This window comes from Kogia breviceps, chromosome 8, assembly GCF_026419965.1.
Source record: "Kogia breviceps isolate mKogBre1 chromosome 8, mKogBre1 haplotype 1, whole genome shotgun sequence".
NCBI lineage: Eukaryota > Metazoa > Chordata > Mammalia > Artiodactyla > Physeteridae > Kogia > Kogia breviceps.
In genome coordinates, this window is record NC_081317.1 from 38,546,387 (window position 1) to 38,572,458 (window position 26,072).

A 26,072-nucleotide genomic window follows, 5' to 3' on the forward strand; every position below is an offset into this window, starting at 1 on the left:
CGAAAATACCAATGTTCGGGCTCAGAACTCCAGAGGTGGGACCGTGGTATCTGAATACTCTAAAAGCTCCCAGAGAATTCCAATGTCTGGCCAATGCTGTCAGGGTTAAGAACCACTGCTTTAGAATTTCCTAGTATGGTTATCTTATAGGTCGTTAGTTTTGTGGCATCTTCTCAGGCAGGTGTGGCTCAACAGTGCTTCTCAAACTTCCGTGTGCCCGAAAGCCACCTGGGCGCTGTTTAAAATTCAAATTCCCAAGCCCCATCCTTAGAAAGTCCTAGAGGGTCCCGCTTGCGCAACGCCCAGGAGTCTTCATTTTCTATTGGACGCCATCCCAGGGTCGCAGCCCGACAAATTAGCGGTGAGAGATAACAGCTGTGGGGAGCTCAGGACCAACTGCGAAGGGCTGGTGGAAGAAAAAGGACAAATTCGTGAGCACAGATCCCGGGACTACTGAGAAGGAGACGTGAGTACGACCAGGAGTGTGTGTGGCGCTGGGTGTGGTCAGCTCTGGGTTCCGGAAAATTCCCTCGGGGCGGGGGTGTGGGTGCTGGGGGGCGTGTCTCCCCGGGCCCGTGTTTCCCCGGGCCCCTTCTCTCTGCCGCCGCTTCCCACCTTACGCGCCTCCTCCGAAAACCTCTAGACCGCTCTGCTCGGCTCTCTAGACGCGACCAGAGGCGTGCCGGGAGCCGCAGTGGGAAGGGGAGGGGCTGCTGGGGGCGCGGAGGGGGCGCGACGGGGGCTTCCCGGTTCCAGCCACAGGTCGGCCGCGGGCCAGGGCGCGCGCACCGGGGGGCCTGGCGTCCGGGCGCGGCCACGGCCTCGCCTCCTCGCGCTCGCGAGGCCGCCTCCTCACCGCGCCGCCGGCGCTGCCCGGGGGCGGGGACTCGCCGCTGCGGAGGCCGGAGACGCGGCGGCGCTAGAGGCTACGCGGGGCGCGGAGCGGGCGGGAGCGCGAGGCCGGCTGTGGTGGGAGAGCGGCCCGGGCGGCCTGGGAGCCGGGCCTCGCAGCACCGAGCGGCCACCGGAGCCGCTGCGGGAGGTGAGTGGGCGGCGCGCGTGCTCGGCGCGCCCTCCGGCCGCTCTGGCCGCCTTACCTCTCCTTGTCCTTCCTCGGCCCCGGGCCCGCGCCCAGGGACCCCGCGCCGGGTCCCGGAAACACCCCCCGGCTTGCGCCCGGGCCTCAGCCTTTTATCGAAGTCGGCTCGGGGCCGCCTCCGCACCTCCCGTGGTGGAGCCTCCTTCCCGGGGCCGCCCCTACCCTCCGGGTTCTGTCTCCCGGGCTGGGCTCCCCTGCGGAGGCCGGTCTGGGGCGATGCGGGGCCTTTCTTTTTGTTCTTAGCTGTGTCACGCGCGTCGGCATCCAAAGTCAAAAGCGAGCATTCTCCAAAGTCGCGCTAGTGCCAGCAGTGCGGGCGTGCTTGGCACGCGGGGAGGGCGGGCTGGCCGCGCCGCTCATCTCTTTCCCCTCAGTCCCGCGCGCGCTCGGGCCGCCGCGGTGCCCAAGTTGGCAGCGGTCGCGTCCTGGCAGGTGACCGGGAGCTTGACGCTGGGTTCTCGGTCTGCGAGCCGCCAGAGTTCCTTTGAAGCCCGTCTCAGGGATGCTCCGGGTTCTCTCCTGTACCTGTATTTCCCACCTTTGGCGGCGTGGAGGATACACAGAACTTTTGCTCTGCTGTAAAAATAGTCTCCTGGGTTTTCATACTCTTTATATGTCACACCCTATTTAGTATTTTTAATGATTGTTTTTTGGTGAAACAAAACAGGCAAAATGCCTATTTTGGTGAGTTTTCTTTTTAGCGGAATTTAAGAATCATTGTATTCGGCAAGTAATGGTGGTGCTTAAGATATCCCGTTTACAAATTTGCAAAACCAGGCTCGTGTGGCTTTCACGGTTTTGAGATTTCCTTTGTCTGGTTTGTGATCTTCAAGGCCCAGTTGCCCTAAATTATGCAAATATTGAGGGACATTCCTAGGAGCAGAGTAAGATGTCCAGTAGCCTCCTTAACTATTTAACAGCTCTAGAGTGACTGACTCATGGCCATGAGATTGACTCAAATTTGGCAGTTTTAGTATTTCTGAATTTTTTGCAACGTGAGACCTGAGAAGTGGAATCTCTTGTTGGTCCTTGTGGGTCTCCTAGGGCATCCCTAGCTCCTGCTACTTGTGTTAGAGAAGATTAAGCCAAGCTCATGCTATCGTGAAGAATAGTTTTACTTTATTTGTAAATAGAAACCAGTAACTTGCTAAGGTTTGCTGTTCTTAGGTGAGAATTCAGTTTTTAAGGGGTCAGTGGTGAAAACATTGAGTTCTTAGGATGTTTAAAGAAAACAGGTTAACTCTTCAAGACGTATTTTGTTCTCCTGTGAAGATACCACTTTTTTTTTTTCTCACAAATGAAAGACCAACGATGAGAGGAAGGAATGCTGGGGGTGTGTGTGTCAGATTTTGGGGACGTTGTCATTAGGAGCTAAGGATGCCATCTGCTTTCTAATTGCTGGCCCTAGGTCCAGTTATTGATGGGGGAATGAAAAGATTTTGCATTTATATAGTTTTTTTGAGGGGTGCGGCTGAAACAGCAGTGAGGATGGTTGACCATGTCAGGCCCAGGGCTACCTTCAGTCCATTTATGTGGCCACCTTCCCCCAGCAGGGAGGGAACTGCTGACTATACTGAAGATCCTGTGAATGTTGCAAGCTGGCTTTCTGCATCTGAAGCACGAAGGACAGCAGAGCCTGGGGAAACTGCCTCTGCCAGGAAGAGTTAGAAGGTGGTGTGTCCTTCAAGCCAGCTGTGCTGCGTGGGGAACAGGATCCCATCACGGGCAGTTTAGTGAAAGGGAGCTTGGAGGTAGTGTGGTCCCTGAAGACCAGCCCTGCTTCTAAACAGGCCTGGGCTGGCCGGGAGAGGGGGAGGCAGGGACAGGGATGAGAGGCTATGTGCCTGGGGTTTAATTCAGTTGTATTATTGTTGTTTTTATTTTTCTTTAGAAAAAAATAAGGTGCCTTAGGAAAAGATTAATTTCTTTTTTAATCACCTGAGAAATGGGAAATAACATCTGTAATTGGGATAAGAAAAAAAAAGCACTTTTTTTGTTTAAAAAAAAACTTGGTTAAAATTATTTTCTAAAAATTCACAGAAGTAAAAGGAATGGTCTTGATATGCTTGCTCCCCCAAGATGGTCTTAGATGGTGGTTATTTTCTTTTCTAGACTTTTTCAAGTTACTGATGAAATTACATTGAAAGAGAGACTTGGCTTGAAGTTTAAGGATTATTTCCAAAATTCCTAGAGAGCCTACTTTGCTTCACAAAGAAATTTCCCCCATTTTCAGGAAAAAAAAAATGCATACCTTCTCAGATTTTTACATTTTGATCTTATTTTCCTTCAAGGCTGCATTAATAGAACTTCCTCTCACTAAGGTTTTGAAGATTAATTAGTGCCTGACAGGAAGAATATATATGTAAAAATACTATATAATATGATTATAGTGATATATATTGTAGTTTGCTGTGATTTCCAAGCTTTTTTGCTCATTCTTGTTGGTAAAAAAATTTTAACACCTAAAACGAATACAGTGTAATATGTCAATTATATCTCAATTAAGACCAATTTTTAGCACTCCTCATGTGTTTGTTGCTTAATTGTAAATTATATACATGTGCTGTCATTGTTTTCTTGTATCTCAAGATTCAGTGTACACTTAGGGATGGATTCACTGTTAATCACAGTGGAGGTAAAACCCTTTTTCATATACTCCTTGAATTTTGAGTATTTTTGGCCTGGTTCTTGTCAGATCTGAGTACATCATCATCGTTTTTACTTTGTGATGTGGCTCAGGTGAAGCTGACTCAGGGCGGGAAGTGTGTTCCCAGCCTTGGGCTTGTGTTCACCTCTGCTTGCGTTTATTAGTGTAGCTTTAATTTGTGCTTTTTGTAGGAATCTTAAAGCTATTCATATCCTCTGTGGGGTTTAGTTTAGTCATAATTTGTCCATCTACCTCATTGTGCGCTTGCCCAAGTCAAAGGAGTGCTTCAGGCATCTCAGAGGGCTGGTGACAGGTGACCCTCGACAGAGGGTCTTTGTGAGGATGAAGTCAGTCAGTTCCTGCTTTTATTAGCACTATTAGTATTTCATGGTAGTATAATTAGTACAGTGTAACATAGTGTAAAATAATCAGTATATACATAATATGATTAACTTGTTATATGTAATATTTATATTACTAAAACATAGTTGCTCTTCTACTTTTTGGATAAAAATAAATGTAACTTCTAGGGTTTTTTCCCCAGCAAGGTGGAGCATCTTTTACACCTTCTAGGATGTATGCACCCTGCTGGTAGACAGTTGGTTCTCTCAGGTTAGCCACACTCTCAATACCACAGCAGTTCCTTTCAGTTAAGTATTTACTTGGTGGCAAGTAAATGCTCTCCAGCCTTGGAGGACAGACCCCAAGGTTATCCCTTTACAGATGAGCCCAGGAGGTTGGGAGGAGAAGAGGAACTGCGCCATCACCAAGTCAGAAATGGGTCCTCACGCTGCCCTGCATCTCCTCTCAGTTACCTGCCCAGGCTCAAGACAGGGACCTGGGTCTTCTTAGTGTCCCTGGTGGTGGGGTCCAGCACAGAAGGGAGCCTTGGAATGTATTTGAATGAGTTCAGTGTATTTCTCTACTTCATAATACATATATATGTTGTCATTGTTTTGTTTTAGAAGAAGCTGTAAAATACTGTGATTTTATCTGGGAATGCTACAAATACAGCTTCAAAACTTGCTAATGTTACCATTATACATCCTTCTAACATCTCAATTTTTTCTTGTTACTGTTTGGCTTTTGTATTAAAGGTACGCTCATTGAAGAAGAAAAAATGTTTTAAAGCAAAACAATGAAAGCTTCATTCCTCTATACATTCTGCTCCCTTAACTACAGCTTGTATATATCCTTCCTTATAAACATTTGCTATACATTTTCTGTGGTGGAAAAATATATTGATTTATTGAGTGTATTTTTAAAATTTTTTCAACAAAAGCAGGATATGGTAATTACTATTTTGTAACTTTTTTCATGTAACAGTTTGTATTTTGATCATCCGTTGCTCCATAACAAATCATCTCCAAACTTAAAACCATCATTTTATTATTGCTCCTGATTCTGTGGGTTGACTGGGCTGCAGTCTTTTGAGGCCCAGTTGGGCTGGAACTTCAAGATGGCTCATTCACTATTACCAGTTTTTAAAGTATTGCCTTGGTGAATTCTTGGACAGAATTTTAATATACTAATGATTGATTTAGAAAAATTTTTTAAAACTATTTCTGTGATTTCAGTGCTGTCAGAACTGGAGGGTCTAGCCCATCAAAATGCTCTCTGTCATTTATATCTGTGTAGCAGATAGATGATTCCTTATCTTTCCTCTGTGTTTTCTGTATCAGTGAGGGAAGTCCTGTAGAAGCCATGTTGCTCTGGAATTAGTGATCACTTCATTCTGATTAAAGAAGAGGTAACCTTTATCCACAGGTGAACAGTGACTTTGAGATGGCCAAAGGGAGAAAAGACCCTCAACGGAGAAGTTACTTTAAATGGAGTCCATTTGGGGTTACTCTTTACCTCTTAGGGAGGTAAAAGGAAACCTTATTTCTCTGGGGCATACAGTAGTAGATAGGTTTAGGGACAGTGTTTGCAACTGCAGATGTGAGGTGTGAGAAAATAGTAGAATAAAACGGAAGGCCGAAGGCCATGAAAGAGCTGGGAGGAAAAAACTCAAACTCAATCTTTAAACAGTAGGGAAATACAAATATTTCTCCAAAGATAAACAACACACCGCCTCCAACATGTCTTTCCGCTTTTTGAAAATAAATGAGTGCAGCCAGAACAAGATTCACTTGTCAGACTTGTCCAGTGAGCTCTGGAGAGGACAGTGGTTCTCAGCCTTGACCTGCATCAGCATCACGTGGAGGGCTTTTTTTTTTTTTTTTTTTTTTTTTTTTTTTTTTTTGCGGTATGCGGGCCTCTCACTGTTGTGGCCTCTCCCGTTGCGGAGCGCAGGCTCCGGATGCACAGGCCCAGCGGCCATGGCTCACGGGCTTAGTCGCTCCGCGGCATGTGGGATCTTCCCGGACCAGGGCACGAACCCGTGTCTCCTGCATCGGCAGGCGGATTCTCAACCACTGCGCCACCAGGGAAGCCCACGTGGAGGGCTTTTAAACACAGACCCCAAGTCGCTGACTTGGTAGGCCTGGCGTGGGCCAGAATATTTAAATTCCTAACATTCCTGCATGATGCTGATGCTGCTGGTCCAGGGAACACACTTTGAGAACCACTGAACTACAGCAGGTGTCTAAAGGTACAGCAGATCTTTTCTGTGAAGGGCCAGGTGGTATTTTAGGTTCTGCAGGCCCTGTGGGCTGCGTCACAGCTACTCACTTCTTGTAGCCTGACAGCGATAGACAATGCGTAAATGAATGGGCATCATTGTATCCCAATAAAACTTCATTTAGGGACACTGAAGTTTTAATTTCATATATTTCAGTACTTTTCATGTCATGAAATATTATTATTCTGATTTTTTCACTTAGAAAACTTAAAATCTGAGCTTTCGGGCAGTGTACAGAAACAGGTGGCTGGCAGGATTCGGCCCTTAGGCTGAAGTTTGTCAACTCCTGAACTAGACTAGGAGGAATTTGGGAACGCCTGCCAACGTGTAGTCTTGGTGTCTGTAGGGAAGGTGGCCCTTCTTCAGAAAATCAAGTGCTGGAAGAAACACAGTGGAATTTGGTTCTCCTCATTCATTTTCACTCATTCATTTCAGTTTTTGGTATTTTCACTGCATAGCACTAAACATGCACATTAATTTTTAGTTTTTTTTTTAAAACATTTTATTGAGTGTAATTGACATAGCATTAGTTTCAGGCATACAACAAAATGATTCAATATTTGTATATATTGTGAAATGCTCACCACTAACAGTCTAGTTAACATCTGTAACCACATAGTTAACGAATTTTTTTTTCTTGTGTGAGAACTTTTAAGATCTACTCTCAGCAACTTTCAGATATGCAATACAGTATTATTAATTACATTTACCATGCTATTAAAGGTTTTTCTTTCTAAACTGTTAGCTTCTAGAATTGGGGAAAAATTGGAGGGTGGGAAAGTGAGAGGAGGAGAATCTGTGTACTTCCTAGTAAGTTTTTAAAGCAATTTAAGGAGAATACAATGGACTTGTCATTTAACTCTAATGGTTTAGAGCAGGAGTTGGCAAAGTTTCCCGGAAGGGAAAGATAGTAAATACTTTTAACTGTTTCAGTCTTCATAATAACTTTATGAGTAGATCCCCATCTCAACTTTTCAACTCTGTCTTGTAGCTAGAAAGCAGCTGTGGGCAGTACTTCAAGGGCTGGGCATGGCTGTGTTCAGCAAACCCTTATTTACAAAATGGGCCACCAATGGCCTGTGGGCCTTGGTATGCTAAACCCTGCCTTGGAGACATTCTTGGGATGGAGTAGAATATCTCTAAACCCTCCAAAAAAATGCTGAGTGGGGCGTCCTCCAGTCTGTTTGCTTCACTGTAGTGGCTTCTGAACTCCGTGCAGGGCACCTCCGGCTCTGGCCCTCCGCCATCCCGGAGAAGCCATTTCTTCTGAAAAGGAATAAAGGTGCGGCTTTGCTGCTGTTGGAGAAGCTGTGTTGTTTCTGCAGTGATGACGTTGGTCAAACAAGCCAACCCGATTTGATTGCTCCCATATATTTGCCTATATGATTAAAAGCTTCTGTGTGAAAATGAGGAAATGAAAAAGTTATTTAACTAGGAGGTTCAAGGGGCTCATGCATTTGGCCAGTTGCCCATTTTCTTATGCTTTTTCTTTTTCTGAAAAAAGTAATTAGAGGTCTCTGTTTGCTTATAAAAATTTTTGTCTTACAAGCAAACAATTTTAACCAGTAGATTGAATTTTTAAAATTAAGCCAGTAGAAAGAATCTGTAGGGTTTTTTTTTTTTAATGACTCTTTCAACTTACCAAGAAACCCTTAGTGTAGACACACACCACTTTCTTTCATTCCATGGAAACCTGGAATTTCACTGAGTTTGGCTGATTTAGGTTAATCTTTTTCAGTACATCAGGTGACTGTAATCAAATATGAGACAAAACACATTCTGAAGCCTAAATTATAACCATTAATCTGTCTGACACAGTCTGTCTCCCACCCACTCCCATCACCCTCCAGTCCACATAAATTCTAAGGTGGAGGAGAGGAAAGCGTTTGAAATGCTTGACAGCTGTAAACTCTGGCTCTGAGTTCCTGCCCTCTGTCTTCATCAGGCTTTGGCATTTACCAGCTGTGTTTGTCCCTTTGTCTTCAGCAGCAGGGTTCCTGCAGTCCTGGAAGTCCTTGGAGAGGCATGTTGCAGGCCCAAAGGCTCACTGTTGGCCCTCCCTTCCTCGTGGTCATCTTCTTACCTGGGCAGCCCTGTGTCCATTGGGAAGTCCAGGCTCTCCTAACTGTCCCTCTGGGTGGCTGCACACCGTCCGGCTGGCCAAGTTGCTGGGTCACAGTGACGGGCTTCTGAGACTGTACTCAACTTCCTGGAATCTCTCTCTTTTTTTTCTCGCTGTGTGGGCCTCTCACTGTTGTGGCCTCTCCCGTTGCGGAGCACAGGCTCCGGATGCGCAGGCTCAGCGGCCATGGCTTATGGGCCCATCCACTCCGCGGCATGTGGGATCTTCCTGGACCAGGGCACGAACCCGTGTCCCCTGCATCGGCAGGCGGACTCTCAACCACTGCACCACCAGGGAAGCCCTGGAATCTCTCTTTTACATAATGTGGTCCTGGTCTGGGATGTCTACTGCTACAGCGGCATCCGGAGTCAGTCCCAGGAGATGGCAGTTACTGCTGCTTCAGTTGACAGCAGAGTCAAGGGAAGAACGCAGGTGGCTGGTTCCTATAAAGTAGAACGATTGAGGAAGGGAAGCATTCATCACCTTTTTCTTATAAAATGAGAAAAAGACCAGATCTGGAAATGATTTGTTATTCATCTTTCCATCTCTAATAATGATAGTCAGCATTTATTGAGCAATTGACACTATGTGCCAGTTGTGGTTCTAAGCACTTCTCATATCTTTACTCATCTATTATGCACTTTAACCCTCTGAGGAAGGTGAGGCACAGATGGGTCCTGTGACTCTGAAGAGGTGGAACCAGGATCCGACTCTGGCCATCAGGTTCCAGAGTTTGTTCTCTTAACACTGCCCTGAGCTTCCTGGTGCTAGCACAGCACCTGTCCCCTCGTAGTTGCTCATTAAATTTTTTACTGACTGGCTAAAGGAAGGAGAATGTTAAATGATCATCTGTACACTTCCTTGAAGTGAGAGTTGAGTTACATTGTTTGCAGAGTTACAGTATACCCACCCTGACTTACATCTGCAGGAATAACAAAAGGTCAAGTGAGGGTCCCATCTAAAAGTTTATTTTTAGGGAATTAAGCATATGACAAAGATGGCCTGTCAAAGAACTAAGTAAAAATAGTTTATTCCATAAAGGATGCCCAAGGAACTGGCCAGCCATTACAAAAAAATAAAGTTGTTTTCTTTGTATTTCCTCACTCATTACGTCAAAAAGGAATTCCAAGTGGATGAAACTTTTACATATAAATATGAAACCATAGATATGTTGAGAGGAGATATGGGTAAATGTATATATAAACTTAGAGTAGAAATGTCTTTCTAAACATAAGCAAAATCTAGAAGCAATTAAAGAAAAGAGTGATAAGATTAGGTTATTTTAAAAACACCAACAACCAAAAATGATGGTTAAAAAATTTAACAGAGAAAGGAGTGGGCCCAGTTGTTGGTAATTTAAGAAGCGTCCCACGCGATTCTGATGCTCTCTGAGGGTTAAGAGCAGCTAGAACAGGATACAGCCAGTGGAGTGGGAAGAGGAGGATTTTTAATTTTATACTTCGTGTGATTTTTCTCCCCAATTGTATTTGTCTTCTTATATTTTAAAAAGTTAATGAGTTTTTTAAAAAAAGCAAAACTGTGATCAAAATCAAACAGAATGAGGCAGTGGAGACATTTTTAGCAGACCTATAAAATTTTCTAGAACTTTAGTATTTCTGAGCATTAGTCTCTGTTAGTATGTACAATGTTTGCTGATATCAACTGTCACTTGAATTTAAAACATTTTTTCCCTCTTTTGTCCCGAGAGACCAGAAGCTGGTGAAGAAGCCATCAGCCAGTGGAGGCTGGACTCAGCCCTCAATTCGTGGGAATTCTGGGGGTGCTGTGTTTTAGGTGATTCAACTAGATTGCTCATTCAGAGAGAGAGGATGTCTCCCAGGGACATACTTAGCTACAGATACCATGGGGGAGAGCCAGCTTTGTCAGCTCTTCTGTGTTCTCACCTGCAGGAACTTCACCTCAACGCTTGAGTCCCTGGTAGTCTCCCTTCCCCCTCCTCCCTCACCTCCTTTTCCTCTTCCTCAGTTGCTGGCCACACCTGGCATAAAAGCATATCTGTTCTGAGGGAGACTGTCTATTGTGTGTGCTGCCCTCCCTCTGATAAGGTCCTTTGATCTGGCTCAGCGAAAGCCATTTGGAAAAGTCAGTTTCCCTTGTTCTTGCTGACCAGGGCCAGGATCTGGCCAGACCTGGCTTGGGGTTGAAGCCTGTGAGTGAAACATAGCTCCTTTCTTCTCAGCTGTATTTGTGTTTCTTTTAAGAAGCTCCATGCTCCCTGCAGCCCTTGAAGTCTCCTCCTAACTCGGCTGTGCTGCACAGATACGGCTTCGAAGGGAGAGAACAGTGTTCAAAGGAAGCAGAGCATGAATTCCTGTTTATGCTGCAGGCGGGGCACCTCCGGTCCTGGCTTCACACATCTCTAGAAGGCTTTCTGGCTTTGCTCAGGAAACACGTTAATTGGGCATCTTTGGCAATTCTGTCACAGGGTAAAAAACCCTCCCTGGTTAGGAATCAGATCAAAAAGGCTTTGGGGAATAATGAGAAATGGAGTCTTTCTAGTGTGATGGAGAAGCACTAATATTTGCTATTGCTGCTTAAAGAGATGATGATTTCTCAGACTGTACTGGGAGGTAGGAACTATAATTATAGACGAGAAAACCGAAGCGTAAGAGAAATTGTTACCTGCCCGAGGTGTTGAGCCTGTGTGTGATGGGTTTCTAGGACGGTGCTTGCTCCCACAAGCCTGTCCCAGGGGTCTGGCTGCCCAGCCCAGGGCACACACCACTGACTCGGTGGGCTCCTTACACGGTCTTCTCCACCGACAGCTTTGCATTTCAAGAAGACGCCAGCCCGTGTTTTGGGGCAGGACAGCTTCGTGTTGGTTGTGATGACAGATGTGGTGTGCCTGGGGCGTGGTAATACTGGTACTGAGGCCTGTGTCTTTGTTTTTATTTGGCAGATTCTCATCCTGGTCTTTGAGATGATGGGATTGGGAAACGGGCGTCGGAGCATGAAGTCGCCGCCCCTCGTGCTGGCTGCCCTGGTGGCCTGTATCATTGTCCTGGGCTTCAACTACTGGATTGCGAGCTCCCGGAGCGTGGATCTCCAGGTGTTCTGTTTGTGTGGATGTCATAGAGTATTTAAAGCTGCTGGGCGGTGGGGTCCGAGGGGCTTGCTGTTTATCACCACCTAAGGTGTTACATGCTGTAATGCTCGCTAGGGGCTCTGCATGTCCCCCTACCTAGCCCCGGGCCCGACTCCATGCCAGCTCTGCTCTTGGGTGGGAGACGACCCCCTTGTGACTTCTTAGGATTGCTGCCAGGACATGCCTCTTTGCTCTTCTTGTGAGTTAACAATTTTCAGTCAAGCCTTTTGGACTGGTTCTGGGAAGGCAACTTACGTAAGTACCCTGCCCACAACCCGTTCTGGTCCTGCAGTCTACACTCAGAATCTAAGGGTGGTGTTGGTAATGCACGTGGAGAACGGGCATGAGAAATGTGTTTTTAGAGGTACCAATCTTTATCAGCATCATTTACTGATAATAATAACTTTATCTTTCCCATTCATTGCTGCCCGTCGTGGGTCAGGCAGTGCTGAGCAGTGACAGAGGCTCTTACTGACCGCAGTGTAGTCAGCCTCGGAGGAGCCCCCCTTCGTGACTAGGCCTCCGTTTTGGTCCCCCATCCTGTTTTGGGCCTGCCCAGCCCAGGCTTAGCAAAGAATCCAGCTAACTCGAGCAGGGTCCTCATTCCTTATCTTTAATGTCTAGCCCTGGGCCTGCCTTTAGCAAGACTCCTGTTAGGCCAGTTTAGCAAGAATCTCCCCACCCTCTTAGTGCTTTTCCATCCACTGACCCCCTCACTTGGCTCCTTGGTTGGCTATAAATCCTCTGCTGTCTTTGCTGTGCTCAGAGTTGAGAACAGTTTCTCTCCTGACTGCAATAGTCATGACCCCTGTTGCAGTAACCTTGAATAAAGTTTTCCTTATCATTTTAGCAAGTGTCAGAATAATTTTTCTTTAAGGATATATTGCATACATTACCTTCTTTTGTACACAGACTCTCTCAGGTTGGGATTTTATGTTCCCCATTTCACAGGTGGGCAAACTAAGGCTCGGGAGAGGTTAAGGACAAGGGGAGCTGCGATGCCAACCCAGTCTTTCTGATGGCAGAGCTTGAGCTCTTAGCCATGGAAATCCATCCCATAGGGGTGTTTTGTCCTCCTCTCATGTTGTAGTGCTTTCGTCTGAGCTTCCACTGGACCCCTGTCTCTGGGCAGATGGGGTCTTTGTGTCCAGAGAATTGAATCTGTTTTCAGAGACTGTGTCTTATAACGAGTGTTTAAATACTCTGTTAGTGAGGAAAAGGAACTAAATATTTGAGCACCAGCTCACACCAGGTAAAGCATAAAGCATTTTATGTACAGGCAAACCTTGGCAATATCCCGAATTCAGTTCCAGACTGCCCCAATAAAGCCAGTAGCACAATGAAACAAGTCACGTGAGTTTTTGTTTTCCCAGTGCATAAAGAGTTATATTTACACTATATGGTAGTCTGTTAAGTGTTCAACAGTGTTATGTCTAAAAAAAGTACATACTTAATTTAAAAATACTGCTGGGACTTCCCTGGCAGTCCAGCAGTTAAGACTTCTCGCTTCCAATGCAGGGGGTGCAGGTTCGATCCCTGGTCGGGGAACTAAGATCCCACATGCTTTGAGGCACAGCTAAAGAATAAAAAAATAAAATTACTTTACTTCTAAAAATTGATAACCATCATCTGACTTCAGGGCGTCGTAGTAGTAACTTCAATGATCATGATTGCAGATCATCATAACACAAATAATGTCCTTGCAGACGCGCATCGTGGAGCTGGAAGGCAGGGTCCGCAGGGCGGCAGCGGAGCGAGGGGCCGTGGAGATGAAAAAGAACGAGTTCCAGGGGGAGCTGGAAAAGCAGCGGGAACAGCTGGACAAAATTCAGTCCAGCCACAACTTTCAGATGGAGAGCGTCAGCAAGTTATACCAGGATGAAAAGGCAAGACCTGCTTGGTTTTCCTCTCAATCCTCTAAGTACCATTTATACCCTGTTGAATTCTCTTCAGTGGGAGGATATGCCGCTGTGTGTGTATGTAATGTAGTTATGTTGAATGAGCCTCTTGATCAAGCTTTGGGCGTCTCCTCATATCGCCATTAGGCCCTGGATGGGTTTGTTGGAAAAACTTCTGCAGTGCTGATAAATGGGAGAAGTGCAAAAGAACTGTCTTAGCGGCACGTTCATCCTCCTGTTACCTTTTTTCCTTACTTTCTACAAGTATGCATTAAGTACCTACTCTGTGCCAGGCCTGTGCCGGATGCTTGTATCTCACAGAGGAATAGCATTTGTGCCCTTGAGTATCTCACAGTGAGAGGAGATGTAGACCTCCTAATATATACTAACAAAGAAAGTAGGGGACCCAAGAGTGCTGGTTTTTAAATTTAAAAAATACCAGATCCTGCACAGATTAGAAAAGGGGCTTCCCATTAGTGAGCGTATCTAAGCTTTATGTGTCTTGCTTTTTCTGGTTTTCTTGGGACTGTGTGACTCCACTTTCCTGTTTGTTAAATTGTATGATGGTGTGAGTTACTAATACCTTCCTTTCTAAAGTGCATCAAACTCATGACTATTTATTTCCTCACAAGATTTGACTATTTCCTACTAAAACCAAGTCCACATTCAAGATAATGGATCTCAGGATATGACCTCCTTCCAATAAATCAAGCATTTCACAGAGAGAGGCACACGGATTAGTAAGAGCCAAATCTGTGTAAAGTGCTACTAGTTACCAGATAATGAATCATTTCTAGATAGTGCCCCAGACTTTTCCTATGTAACTGGTTTAAAAGGTGAGAAATACTTTTTAAAAATTTGCGGAGTACTTTCTCATAGTCACAAATGTGTATTTCTTCTTTGGGAATTGTTCCAGTTTTAATGCTGTTATAGGAATGTGCTCCCTATAACTTTATAATAAAGTGCTTTCCTATAGGAAAGTTTTCCCTTTTTCTCATGTGTGGGTGACACTATTTGTGCTCCTGAAATCCCCTTTAACTGAATATAATGGGACCTTGCCATTTCTCACAGTTTATACACATGCTTAACCTCCTGAAGCATGCTTTGGGAGGCTGCAGAGTTTATTCTCAAGGGATAGAGTTGGCAGAAACTCCATCTGGGATTTGCAGGACGTGCCAAGGAGGTCTCTGGCACCCTGGCCCTCTGCCCAGTTACGAAGGAGGCCTGTGATGGGACCTGGGGAGTGTTGGGCTGGGAAAGGGGACCCAGCAGAGATCGGCAGCCTTGCCCCATTGGGCCTGGGCTGGACAGGGCAAGGTGGGAAGGACCGTATGTGCTAAGGTCTGGGACCAGCCAGAGCAAGGCTTTCCCATCTGCAGAGAGGGAGGAAAAAGGAGGATGTTTTGTGTACCTGTCTTCCTGCCTCTCCACCCCTGTGTGTATGTGTGTCATTACCTGAAAATTTGACTCTGTTTTCTGTAGGAAGAATTGTCTTTTATTGATACTCTGATTCTCTGGCCTTCTACATTGTGTTTTTAACTTTTTTTTTTTTTGAAATGGTGGTGATAGAAGATAGAAGGGCTGTTCGTGTCTGCATGTGGTGTTTGGTTATTGCTTTTAACTGTCCTTGTTTTCTTTTTTCTTCTTTTTTTTTTTTTGGTGGTACGTGGGCCTCTCACTGCTGTGGCCTCTCCCGTTGTGGAGCACAGGCTCCGGATGCGCAGGCTCAGCGGCCATGGCTCACGGGCCTAGTCACTCCGCGTCATGTGGGAATCTTCCCGAACCGGGGCTCGAACCCGTGTCCCCTGCATTGGCAGGCAGATTCTCAACCACTGCACCACCAGGGAAGCCCCCTGTCCTTGTTTTCTTAACTTCATCAGTCTCCCAAATGCCTCTGAAATTTTACTGGCTCATGAAATCCAAAATTCTGGAAATGACTAATCTCTCTTTTCATACTCCTCCAAGCTTCTGTATGTTTTTGTGCATTGCACAAAGTATGGGTGCCTGTTTGGGGTGGGAAGAAGGAAGAGCGATTGCAGGGTAATTTCTGCTCATGGGACCTTCTGCCTTGGCCTTGGTACGCCAAGGGGCTCCAGTCCTGTAAAACAGGTTGCAGACAGCCGGGCTTCCTGTATCGTATGGGCAGAGTCCTCAGAGACTGCGCTGCACAGAACCATTTGTTCTAGCGAATTCATAGTAACACAGTCAGTGAAGCTTCATCACCACGGGCAAGCCCTAGATATAGAAATGCTGGTTTATTGAGTGTAGGCTTTTGTGGGGATAAGACTTCAGACTTGGAATTCTTTGAAATGTGATTGACCGACTGTTTCCTAAAAACATCTGCCTCTATAGGAGGAAATGAGAGGGAACATCTCCCAGCTAGAAACCAGGTGACTGTTAAACCTCGGTTCTGAACACTTCAGTTTTACAGCTTTTTAGAGAAGGGGACATAATGTGGGATCTTAGCACTCCCGCCCCACCCCCAAGTTCAACAGCTGTTTGAGCATCCAAGGGGAGGGAGGCTCTGGTAGTCACAGTAAACATCTAACAGTGGATATTGAAAGTCGAGTAGCCCCAGTACAGAAGGTAAAGTACACATTTGAGAGAGAGTCAGATAGCCGCTGGGAAAGGGTGAGAGTCCATTCATTTGGAGTTTTAAGCTTTTAGGAGATATGATACAAAGTTCTTTTCATTTTGGGGGTGGAGGTGGGGGCTCGTTTCTTAGCTCCAGGAGGACTTTTGCCGTAGTTTGGGCTGGCGGTGAATGGCATGGGGCTTCCGGCCAGGCAGCCCTGGGTTCGAATCCTTGTTTTTCTTAACTGCATGATTTCAGGCAAGTCAGTTAAGTTCTCTGGACCTCTTTTCTCAGCCGCCAAGTGGAAATAACAACAGAATCCCTTTTGCAGGGTGGCTGCAGTGATTCAGTGTAATATTATTAAGGGTTTATCACAGTGCCTGACATGGAGCAGAAACGCGGCAGCTAGTATTATTACAGCTAGTCATCGTGGTAGTAATGGCGATAGCATAGGGGTAAAGGTAGTGGTAAACCACAGCATCTGGAGTGATAATATTATTATTATTTTTGGTATGGACTCTTCTCTTTTCTTCTAAATTAAAACCATGAAAACAGATTGTCCTGGCTTTCAGAAGAGATGAAGGAGGTGCTGGGGTGTCTGTTAGAGCCAAGCACGAACAGCGCAGTTGAGCTGTGGAAAGAGCACCAACAACAGCTGTCACACCAGCGACCAGAGCGCGTGTTTTTCAAATCTGCTGAGCCAGGGTTACGTGCAGCATTACACAGGAATTGTCTCCTGTCTTCCTCTCAGTAGCCTCATGAAGTTGGCGCTGATTGTACAGGGAGGGATCTGAGGTCCAAAGGGAGCGAGTAACTGTCACCTAGGATGTGACCTAGACCCTGGATGGCCACCAGCGGGGCCTCCATCTCTGCCCCTGGCCTCCTGCTCTGTGCAGACCCTGCTTCTCTGGGCCGCAGGGGGCCTCTCCAGAGCTCTCCATCACCTAAATCATGCGGGGGGCCTGGGTGTGGCCACAGAAGAAACCAGGTTGGCCTGAGCTGACAGTTGTTAAAGCTGGGTGATGGGATCCCTTTTCTGTCTCCTTGCTTCCAAAGACTGCTGTATTCCTGCTAGCTCTCCTTTGTCCCCAGTTCCAAATTCTGAGGCAAAAAATACATGATTGTTTCAATCTGGCTGGGAAGTCCCCAGAGAAGTTGGGCTGGTCTGTCACCCCCAGTACATGACTCTGTGTTATCTGTTTTTTTTTTTTTTTTTTTTTTTTTTTTTTTTTTTTTTTGCGGTATGCGGGCCTCTCACTGTTGTGGCCTCTCCCGTTGCGGAGCACAGGCTCCGGATGCGCAGGCCTAGCGGCCATGGCTCACGGGCTTAGTTGCTCCGCGGCATGTGGGATCTTCCCGGACCAGGGCACGAACCCGTGTCTCCTGCATCGGCAGGCGGATTCTCAACCACTGCGCCACCAGGAAAGCCCGATCTGTTTTTTTTTAATCTTAGGAAGTTAGCACTCGTGCTTTGAATTGGAATGAAGCTCTTTTTCAGAATTTTAAAGACCCTATTGGTGGACTAATAGTGATTCTCAGCTGTGGGAGGAGCTGGCTTGCTGGCACATATGGGTGCAAATCTCACGTGACCTAGGGAGTTCCAAGCTTGGCCAGCATCCCTGCCTCAGGCTGGTGTTGCTACTCTGCATGGGCATAAAAGTCCCCAAGTGGGGGGCTCGGTAGAAGCTTGAAAGCCGAACCTATCAGGGACAGTGTGGTGATGAAATTCACGCTTCGTTCCGGTCAACACTGTCTGACAGAATTCCCTGTGATGGTGGAAATGTTCCCTTTTTTTGCTCTGTGGTACGGTAGCAGCTGGCCCTGTGTAGCTGTTGAATACCTAAAATGTGGCTAGTGGGACTAAGGAACTGAATTTTGAATTTTATTTAATTTTAACTAATTTAAAATTAAATAGCCATATATTGGACAGCACAGGTTTGGACAGTAGAGACAGACCAAAAGCAAAACTAAACAAACGGGGCTGTCTCAAACTAAAAAAGCTTTTGCACAGCAAAGGAAATTATCAACAAGACCAAAGGCTGCCAGATGAATGGGAAAAATATGTATCTGGTAGGTGTTAGTATCTAAAATATGCATAGAATTCATACAACTCAACATCAGAAAAATGAAGAACCCAATTAAAAAACGGGCAGAGGATCTGAATAGACTATTTTTTTTAAAGGAGGACATACAGATGGCCAACAGGCACATGAAAAGGTGCTCAACATCACTAATCATCAGGGAAATGGAAATCAAAACCACAGTGAAATATCACCTAACACCTGTCAAAATGGTTGTTATCAATAAGACAACAAATAACAAGTGTTGGCAAGGATGTGGAGAAAAGGGAACCCTCCTGCACTGTTGGTGGGAATTTAAATTGGTGCAGCCACTATGGAGAACAGTATGGAGGTTCCTCAAAAAAATTAAAAATAGAGCTACCATATGATCCAGCAGTTCCACTCCTGGGTGTTTATCCTAAGAAAACAAAAACACTGATTTGAAAAGATACATGCACCCCTGTGTTCATTGCAGCAGCATTCACAATAGTCAAGATATGGAAGCAACCTAAGTGCCCATCAGTAGATGAATGAATAATGAAGATGTGGTGTATACATACAGTGGGATACTATTCAGCCATAAAAAAGAATGAAGTCTTGCCATTTGCAAAAACTTGGATGGACCTAGAGAGTATTATGCTAAGTGAAATAAGAGAAAGACAAATACTGTAAGATTTCTCTTACATGTGGAATCTAAAAAACAAAACAAATGAACAAACAACAAAACAGAAACAGACTTATAGATACAGAGAATAAACAGATGGTTGCCAGAGGGGAGAGGGGAGGTGGATGGGGGGAGGAAAGAAATAGGTATGGGAGATGAAGAGGTGCAGACTTCCAGTTGCAAAATAAATGGGTCACAGGCATGAAGTATAGACAATATGGTGAATAACTGTGTAATATCTTTGTATGATGGCAGATGGTAGCTAGACTTACTGTGGTGATCATTTTGAAGTGTATAGAGATATTGAGTCACTGTGTTGTATAACAGGAACTTACATAGTATTGTAGGTCAAATATACCTCAAAAACAAAGTAATAGAAAAAGAGATCAGATTTGTGATTACCAGAGGTGGGGCTGGAGGTGGGGGGAGGCAGAATTGGATGAAGGCGGTCAAAAGGTACAAACTTCCAGTTATAAAGTAAGTAAGTACTAGAGTGTAATGTACGCCATGATAAATATAATTCACATTGCTGTATGTTATATATGAAAGTTGTTAAGAGGGTAAATCCTAAAGAGTTCTCATCACAAGGAAGAAAAATTTTTTTGTTTCTTTAATTTTATATCTATAAGAGATATGTTCACTAAACTTACTTGATAATCATTTCATGATGTATATAAGTCAGATTATTATGCTCTACACCTTAAACTTACACGGTGCTGTATGCCAATTATATCTCAATAAAACTGAAAGGAAAAAATTAAATAGCCAAATAGTAGACAGCACAGATTTGGATCATAGAGACAAAACTCATGTAAAACCCCTGATTTTTGGCCTCTGAGTTAACAGTCATGTTCCGTGGAGGAGCAGTTGAACCAAGGCTGGGTCTCCTTTGCTTCTTTGGTGCCTTTTCCTTTTCTCTGTAGGGCTCAGAATTGGGCGATGGAAGATGAGGTCACCTGATAGGGTGGCCGTGCTCCCCATCAAAACCTCTGTTGCTTGCCAGAGTTCAGTGGTGCAGAATCATCAGTTCAGCTTATGAAATTGGCTGGTGTTTATGCCTCACCTTAGGGTTTTGAACTTACTGGTTACAGAAGTTGATTCAGAGCAGTCGCTCTTTGCTTGGCTGCCCAGCACAATCACCTGGGAGCTTACCCAAGAGATAAAGAGTTTTAAAATACACTAGGTCAGGAATTCCCTGGCAGTCCAGTGTTTAGGACTCCGTGCTTCCACTGCAGGGGGCATGGGTTCAATCACTGGTCGGGGAACTAGGATCCCACAAGCTGTGTGGTTTGGTCAAAATAAATAAATAAATAAATGAAATGAAATAATCAATATATATACTGATAAATAAAATACACTAGGTCAGAATCCCTGAATATTGGGCTTGGAAGTATAGAATTTTCAAAAAATTGTATGTGCACTCGCAGTGTGTGCACACACACAAGATCATCATGATGCAGGTAGCTGATCCAGAGACTGCTGATGGAGATGAGATGTTTCATGGTATTATACTTTTAAAAATAAAATTGTGTTCTCAGGTTTTTATTTTCATTTTTTTTGACCCTTCCTCAATGAAATGATTTTAAAAGTAGAGGGCACTATAAATTGAGACATAATTTTTTTTTAATTGGCAGTACTGTTACAAAGTAATTGCTTTTTTTCCCTAAGATATATTTTTCATCTTTACCCACGTTTACTGGAATCTTTGGAAGTTTTTAGATGTGCCAAGCTGCGGATGTACTGCTCACTACTGTTCCCCTGATCAGGAGTGCCATCCACCCAGTTGTGGGACATAGGTGTGTCTCAGGGTCGTCAGTACTGAGACCAACTTGCTCAGACTCCCCTTTAGATGTCACCGAGAATGGGTAGCAAGTGGGAAACATCACGTGAGCTTCTCAACAGCTGTGCTGCAGTGATGTCATGAGACCTAGAACAGTTTCATTATGGAATAGCTGGATGTGCAGAAAGGTCAGAAGAATAGTAAGTTAATACCTCTGTGCTCCTAACTCAGGAATTATTTAAAACAAAAACATAAAAAGTTGTGGTCCCCTGTGTCTTCCTTGTCAGTTCCTTCCCTCTTTCCCTCCTGCTCAAAGCCACTACTGTGAATTTTAATGATTGTAGTTTTTATTTCTGAACTTTTACTACATGCGTCTAAAGCAATACATTTTTTTGCGGGGGGGAGTTCTTACTGTATGTGTTTGGTTGCTCTAACACTCTAACTTGCTTTTTACAGTGAAGTTGTTTCTGAGGTCTCTGTTGGTATATAGATCTAGTTTATTCATTCTCAGTGCCATGCCCTATTTCTTTGCATAGATATACCACAGTTTACCCACCCCTGCTGTGGGCCCGTAAGTTGTTTCTAGGGTCTGGCTGTTGCAGAGAATGAGCTGCTTCTGCTGGGCTCCCTCAGCACCTGTGAGTTTCTCCAAGCTTGCAGTACTTTTCTGACTATAATTTGGGACCCATTAATGAGCCGTGAATAATAATTTATTAGGTTATGACCCACATTAAAGACATTTAAAATATTAGAGTACTGTTATATCACTTTGTATTGTTTGGTAAAACCATTGTGTCAGCTTATATATAAAAATATATGTGAATGTTTACACTGTATTATAAGAAAATTTGTCATTGTGAGTCATGGTCAAAGGAGTTTTAGGGATAAACTTAAAAGTTGAATTGCTGGAACAGAAGTTGTACATATATATTATTACGTTTTTATTAGCTCTTTCCAACCTTGCTCACCAAATGTGGTCCTACTGTTTGTTGTCTTTTTCTTTCGGCACCTTCCTGGCCTGTTCCTTTTCACCAGCCACAGCCCATTGGATGCAGGGAGAAGCCTGGCACAGTGAAGTGCACCCATTGCCAGGGCAGCGGCTGATCAGTCAGGTTCTCTGTCTTGATAATTTGAACCAGATCTCACAGACTGATCACTTAGTGGTAAACACTTCCAGTGAGACTTCAGATGATTCTTGGAGATGGAACTGTCGTTGTCATTTCCTTTCTTTTCTGCATTCCTGTCTGTTGCATAAATAGGTGTGGTTGAGAGCGTTTGCATAAATGCTATTATGCAAGTTAACTGGGTGGAAGCTCATTTCCTGAGTTATATATAAGTAGGGATATTCAACTTTGTTTTAAAACAAAAAATGATTGTATATGAGTCAGGCTTAAGTAAATGTCAAAAAGTTGTCTTTTTCTCAATTACCAAAACGTTGTTGTAGACAATTTTGAAAATATAAAAAAATCAAAATCACCTGTAATTCCATCACTCAGAGATTAACCACTGGGAACCTTCCACCCCCTTTTTAAAAATACACATTACACTCAAGCTTTTATAAATTATGATTGCATTCAACTTTGATAAATGTAGTGTGCCATGAAGATTGTAGATAAAGTAGGTTCTTTAAATGATAAACGTGTTTGAACACACCTAGTTTTTGCACGTCATTTAAAAAGACCCAGAAACTCTTGGCCTATTCTGCATTGTTATCTTAGGGGTATTGAGGTGACCCTCCCTTAGGTAGGAAGGCAAGGGTATAATTCCAGATAAGAGTATTCTTCATAAATGTTTGCTGAAGGGAACTTTTGTAGACTGCCTTGGCATCTTATTGGCATAGGGGACCATGTTTTGAATGTGAAGATCTGCATTTGAGTCAGGTGAACATGATTATACATACATGTGTTGTCCTGTTATTTATTATTGGATAACAAATTGCCCCCAAACACAGTGGTTTAAAACCATGACAGATGTTTATTTTGCTCACAGTCTGCACTTTGGGAGGGCCCAGAGGGAACAACTTGTCTCTACGCCACACTCCACTTTCTGGGATGCCTTTTTTTTTTTTTTTTTTTTTTTAGTATTTATTTATTTATTTGGTTGCACCGGGTCTGTCTTAGTTGCAGAAGGCGGTTCCCTTAGTTGTGGCATGCAATCTCTTAGTTGTGACATGCATGTGGGATCTAGTTCCCTGACCAGGGATTGAACCCGAGCCCCCTGCATTGGGAGCCCGGAGTCTTACCCACTGTGCCACCAGGGAAGTCCCTGGGGTGCTTTGAAGGCTTGGGGTGTAGTTGCCTGAGGGTTCCCTCACTCATGTGTCTAGCAGTCAGGGACCCTACACGTGGCTTTTCCACGTGGCTGGCGGCTTCCTCGAAGCATGGAGGCTGGGTTCCCTGGGTGATCATACCAACAAAGGAAGAGGGAGTAAGCAATTCAGGAGTTTCCCGGGGCTGTCAGGACACATACCACAGACTGGATGGCTTAAAACGAAAGTTTGGGCCTTCCCTGGTGGTGCAGTGGTTGAGAGTCCGCCTGCCGATGCAGGGGACACGGGTTCGTGCCCCGGTCCGGGAAGATCCCACATGCCGCGGAGCGGCTGGGCCCGTGAGCCATGGCCGCCGAGCCTACGTGTCCGGAGCCTGTGCTCCGCAGCGGGAGAGGCCGCAACAGTGAGAGGCCCGCGTACTGCAAAAAACCAACCAAACAAACAAAAAACAACTAAAACGAAAGATTGTTTTTTCATGGTTCTGGAGGCTGCAAGTCCAAAATCAAGGTGTCAGCAGGGCCATACTACCTCAAAGGCTCTAGGGGAGGACCCTTCCTTGGCTCTTGTAGTAGATTCTGGTGTTTGCTGGCAGTTTCTGACATTCCTTGACCTGCAGGTGCATCACTCCAGTCTCTGCCTCTGTCTTCCCTCTGTGTCTCTGTACCTTCACCTCTTCTCTTTAGTCATGCTGATTCGGCACCCACCCCCCTGACTTCACTACAACTTACATCTGCACAGACCCTGTTTCTAAATGAGGTTGTTAACAGGTTCATTCACAGGTTCTGGGTGGACATGAATTTGGGGCTACAGTATTCAACCCCGTACACCTTTCACTGGCTGGGCCTCAGAAGTCTGCAGGGTCACTTCCTGTGCATTAGTTAGAAGCAGGTCACTAAGGCCAGACCAGATGAAAGGGCGGGAATTAGACTCCATTTGGGGGAGAAGTGTCAAGAATGTGAGGGGATATTTTTAAACCACCACATTTGTGTGGCTACAAATAATCCTCCCATAAGCACCCAGTGCAATACTATTTCCTTTGTATAGGTGTATACCTATAAAACAGGTTTTTAAGGGTCCTCAGTGGAAACAGAGCCCCAGGTTGTAGTTAGTTTTGGCAAAAGCTAATGGAGGAGGGTCTCTTGTACAGGTCTACATCGACTCCTGAGGATGGCACAGAGTGGTTGAATTCATTCTTTTACTCTTGGCAGAATGCCAGTTAATGTTTGTGGGTCTGAAGACTTACCAAGATCTTGGGTGGCCTCCTGACTAGTTGCTGCCCTGTAGCCACGTGGTGGCCCTAAAGGCATTTGAGGGGCTGATTACCTAATATCTGAGATGGTTGGGGGAGAAGTCTGGGAGACCCTGAGTTACTGAGTAGCACTTTGTCCAGGGAAGGCTGAACGTCCTGCTGTTGTGTTCATTTTCACTTGCCAGAAGTGAGAGTCAGAAATAGCTTCATTTGCCATAGTTTTGTTTGGGACATTTTTTCTAGGCTGGTTTCTTGCAGCCATTTGTCTGCTTTGGCATATTGAGACTTTTCACTTATTTGTTAAAATATGTAAATTAACACTGAGTAGTGCAAAGAAAATCGTTTGAGTAACATTTCATTTGTGGTGGAAATACGGTTCCTGTGTTGTTCCTGACCTAAAAGAAGAAAGATGGTGAAGCGGAAGCATGGAAGAGGGGACACTGGCGACATGTTAACTGTTTCGTGTCCAGGAAGAGGAAATCTTAAATAGAAGAGGCAGCTGGGAAGGTGGAGGGAGGACGGGCCCCCATTCCACTTGCCTCGGCCCCCTGCTGTCACTCACCTGTGTGACCTGCGCCCCCATCGAGGTGGCCTATCAGCTGCCGGTTTGTCCTCTCTTGCACGGTGACACGGGGCACGAAGGGGCTCTGGAAGGCATTATTTGAGGTGTGTGGCGGGAAAATGTCCTGCGTTTCTGGGGCTTTCCTGTTGTGAGTGATGAGTAGTAGGGGGTGGGTGGGTGTTGGGGCCGGGAGAACCCCAGGTGTGTGCCTCCTGGTTCCTGTGCCGTGTTTGGACCTGGGCTGGGGCTGCTTCTCTCGGTCGCAGCAGTGTTGGTTTCTGTGAGTGACTTCCTCTGTAAGATTCTGCCTCTTGAACAGGAAACGACGAGCATTAAGAAGTCTGGCCATTTGTCCCGCTTCAGAGTTCCCCAAATGCTTTCACACATGTGAACACGTGTCATTTCTCAACTTGCCAGCCTGGGAGACAGGCACTGTCACCTCTGAGATGGAGGCGAGGACTGACCCCTTGAGAGGTAACCGGGCTCGGGGGCCTGCAGACTGGCCGGCGGGGGCAGGGCTGTGCCCAGGCTGCTGGTTCTTTTCATCCCTTTGGCCTCACCACACTGAATTTTCAAACAGCAGGACACAGTTCTGAGTGTTCCAGTTTCTTCTTTCTGGGCCAGCCTTTCTTCTTCTGTAGCTGGGAACAGTGATGATTTTCTTCCAGACAGTGGGTTTTCTTAGGGAATCAGAGTGGACTTGTGCAGATAAAAGTAGTTTTTTTGATTTTTATCACCTTTTACCCCTGTGGTTGACGGAAGAATCAAGGGTTCTAAAATAGCTTTTCTGTTTTTGTTCCCATTAATTCTCCATGTCCATTTCTATCTATCTGTTCAGTATTTATTCTGCCAGGTGCCAGCCTTGAACCCTGTGGTGGACCAGGCCGGGCCCTTTGTCTGTGCACTTCCCGTCGAATGAATCAGAAAGACGAGTTAATAGCTCTATCAGGGTCGATTTTTAAGCAGAAAAGGATTTAGTACAGGGAAGCAGGTGACTATAGAAAGGTGGGAGGGTCTGGAGGAGCAGCCCCGGGCCAGGGACGGCTCCTGGGGCACCAGGCAGGACTGGCCCCAAAGACGCACTCCCTGTGCCCGACCTAGAGCTGGATGGGAGGCCGCTGCTGCACCTCCAGCTCAGAGCCAGGGTCCCCATGCCTGGCTGCATTCGGCACCTCCAGCGCCCTCACCCTGTTCAGCGTTCCAGTCACAAGTGAATACCTCTGATCTGAATCTAAATCCTGCTGGGAACGAATCTGAAAAACGTGCATTAGCCTTTGCCATTCAGGAGGGCACAGTAAGTAAGAACTGCATGCTTCAGAGGCCTAGTGCATCTTCCACCAGGCAGGTGGAGCGGGGTGTCTGCACGCTGTGTGAGTCACTGTGTGAGGAGAGCCGTCTCAGGTGTCACCTGGAAGCCA

General features: G+C 45.4%; 1 protein-coding gene across 5 annotated transcripts in view; it reads left to right on the forward strand.

Annotated features, from left to right (window-relative positions):
* The first annotated feature begins 349 nt into the window (after positions 1-349).
* Positions 350-26,072, forward strand: part of GOLM1 (golgi membrane protein 1) — a 61,670-nt gene continuing 35,947 nt past the window's right edge. Inside the window, exons 1-3 of one of the 5 annotated variants that reach the window (XM_067041221.1) lie at positions 350-466; positions 11,412-11,561; positions 13,304-13,483. In XM_067041221.1, the coding sequence (XP_066897322.1) occupies positions 11,433-11,561; positions 13,304-13,483 (309 nt within the window). In that variant the 5' untranslated portion in view covers positions 350-466; positions 11,412-11,432. Of the gene's footprint in view, positions 467-886; positions 1,043-11,411; positions 11,562-13,303; positions 13,484-26,072 lie in introns of those variants that run through there. The other 4 variants (XM_067041222.1, XM_059072443.2, XM_059072447.2 and 1 more) reach the window with 4 other exon arrangements.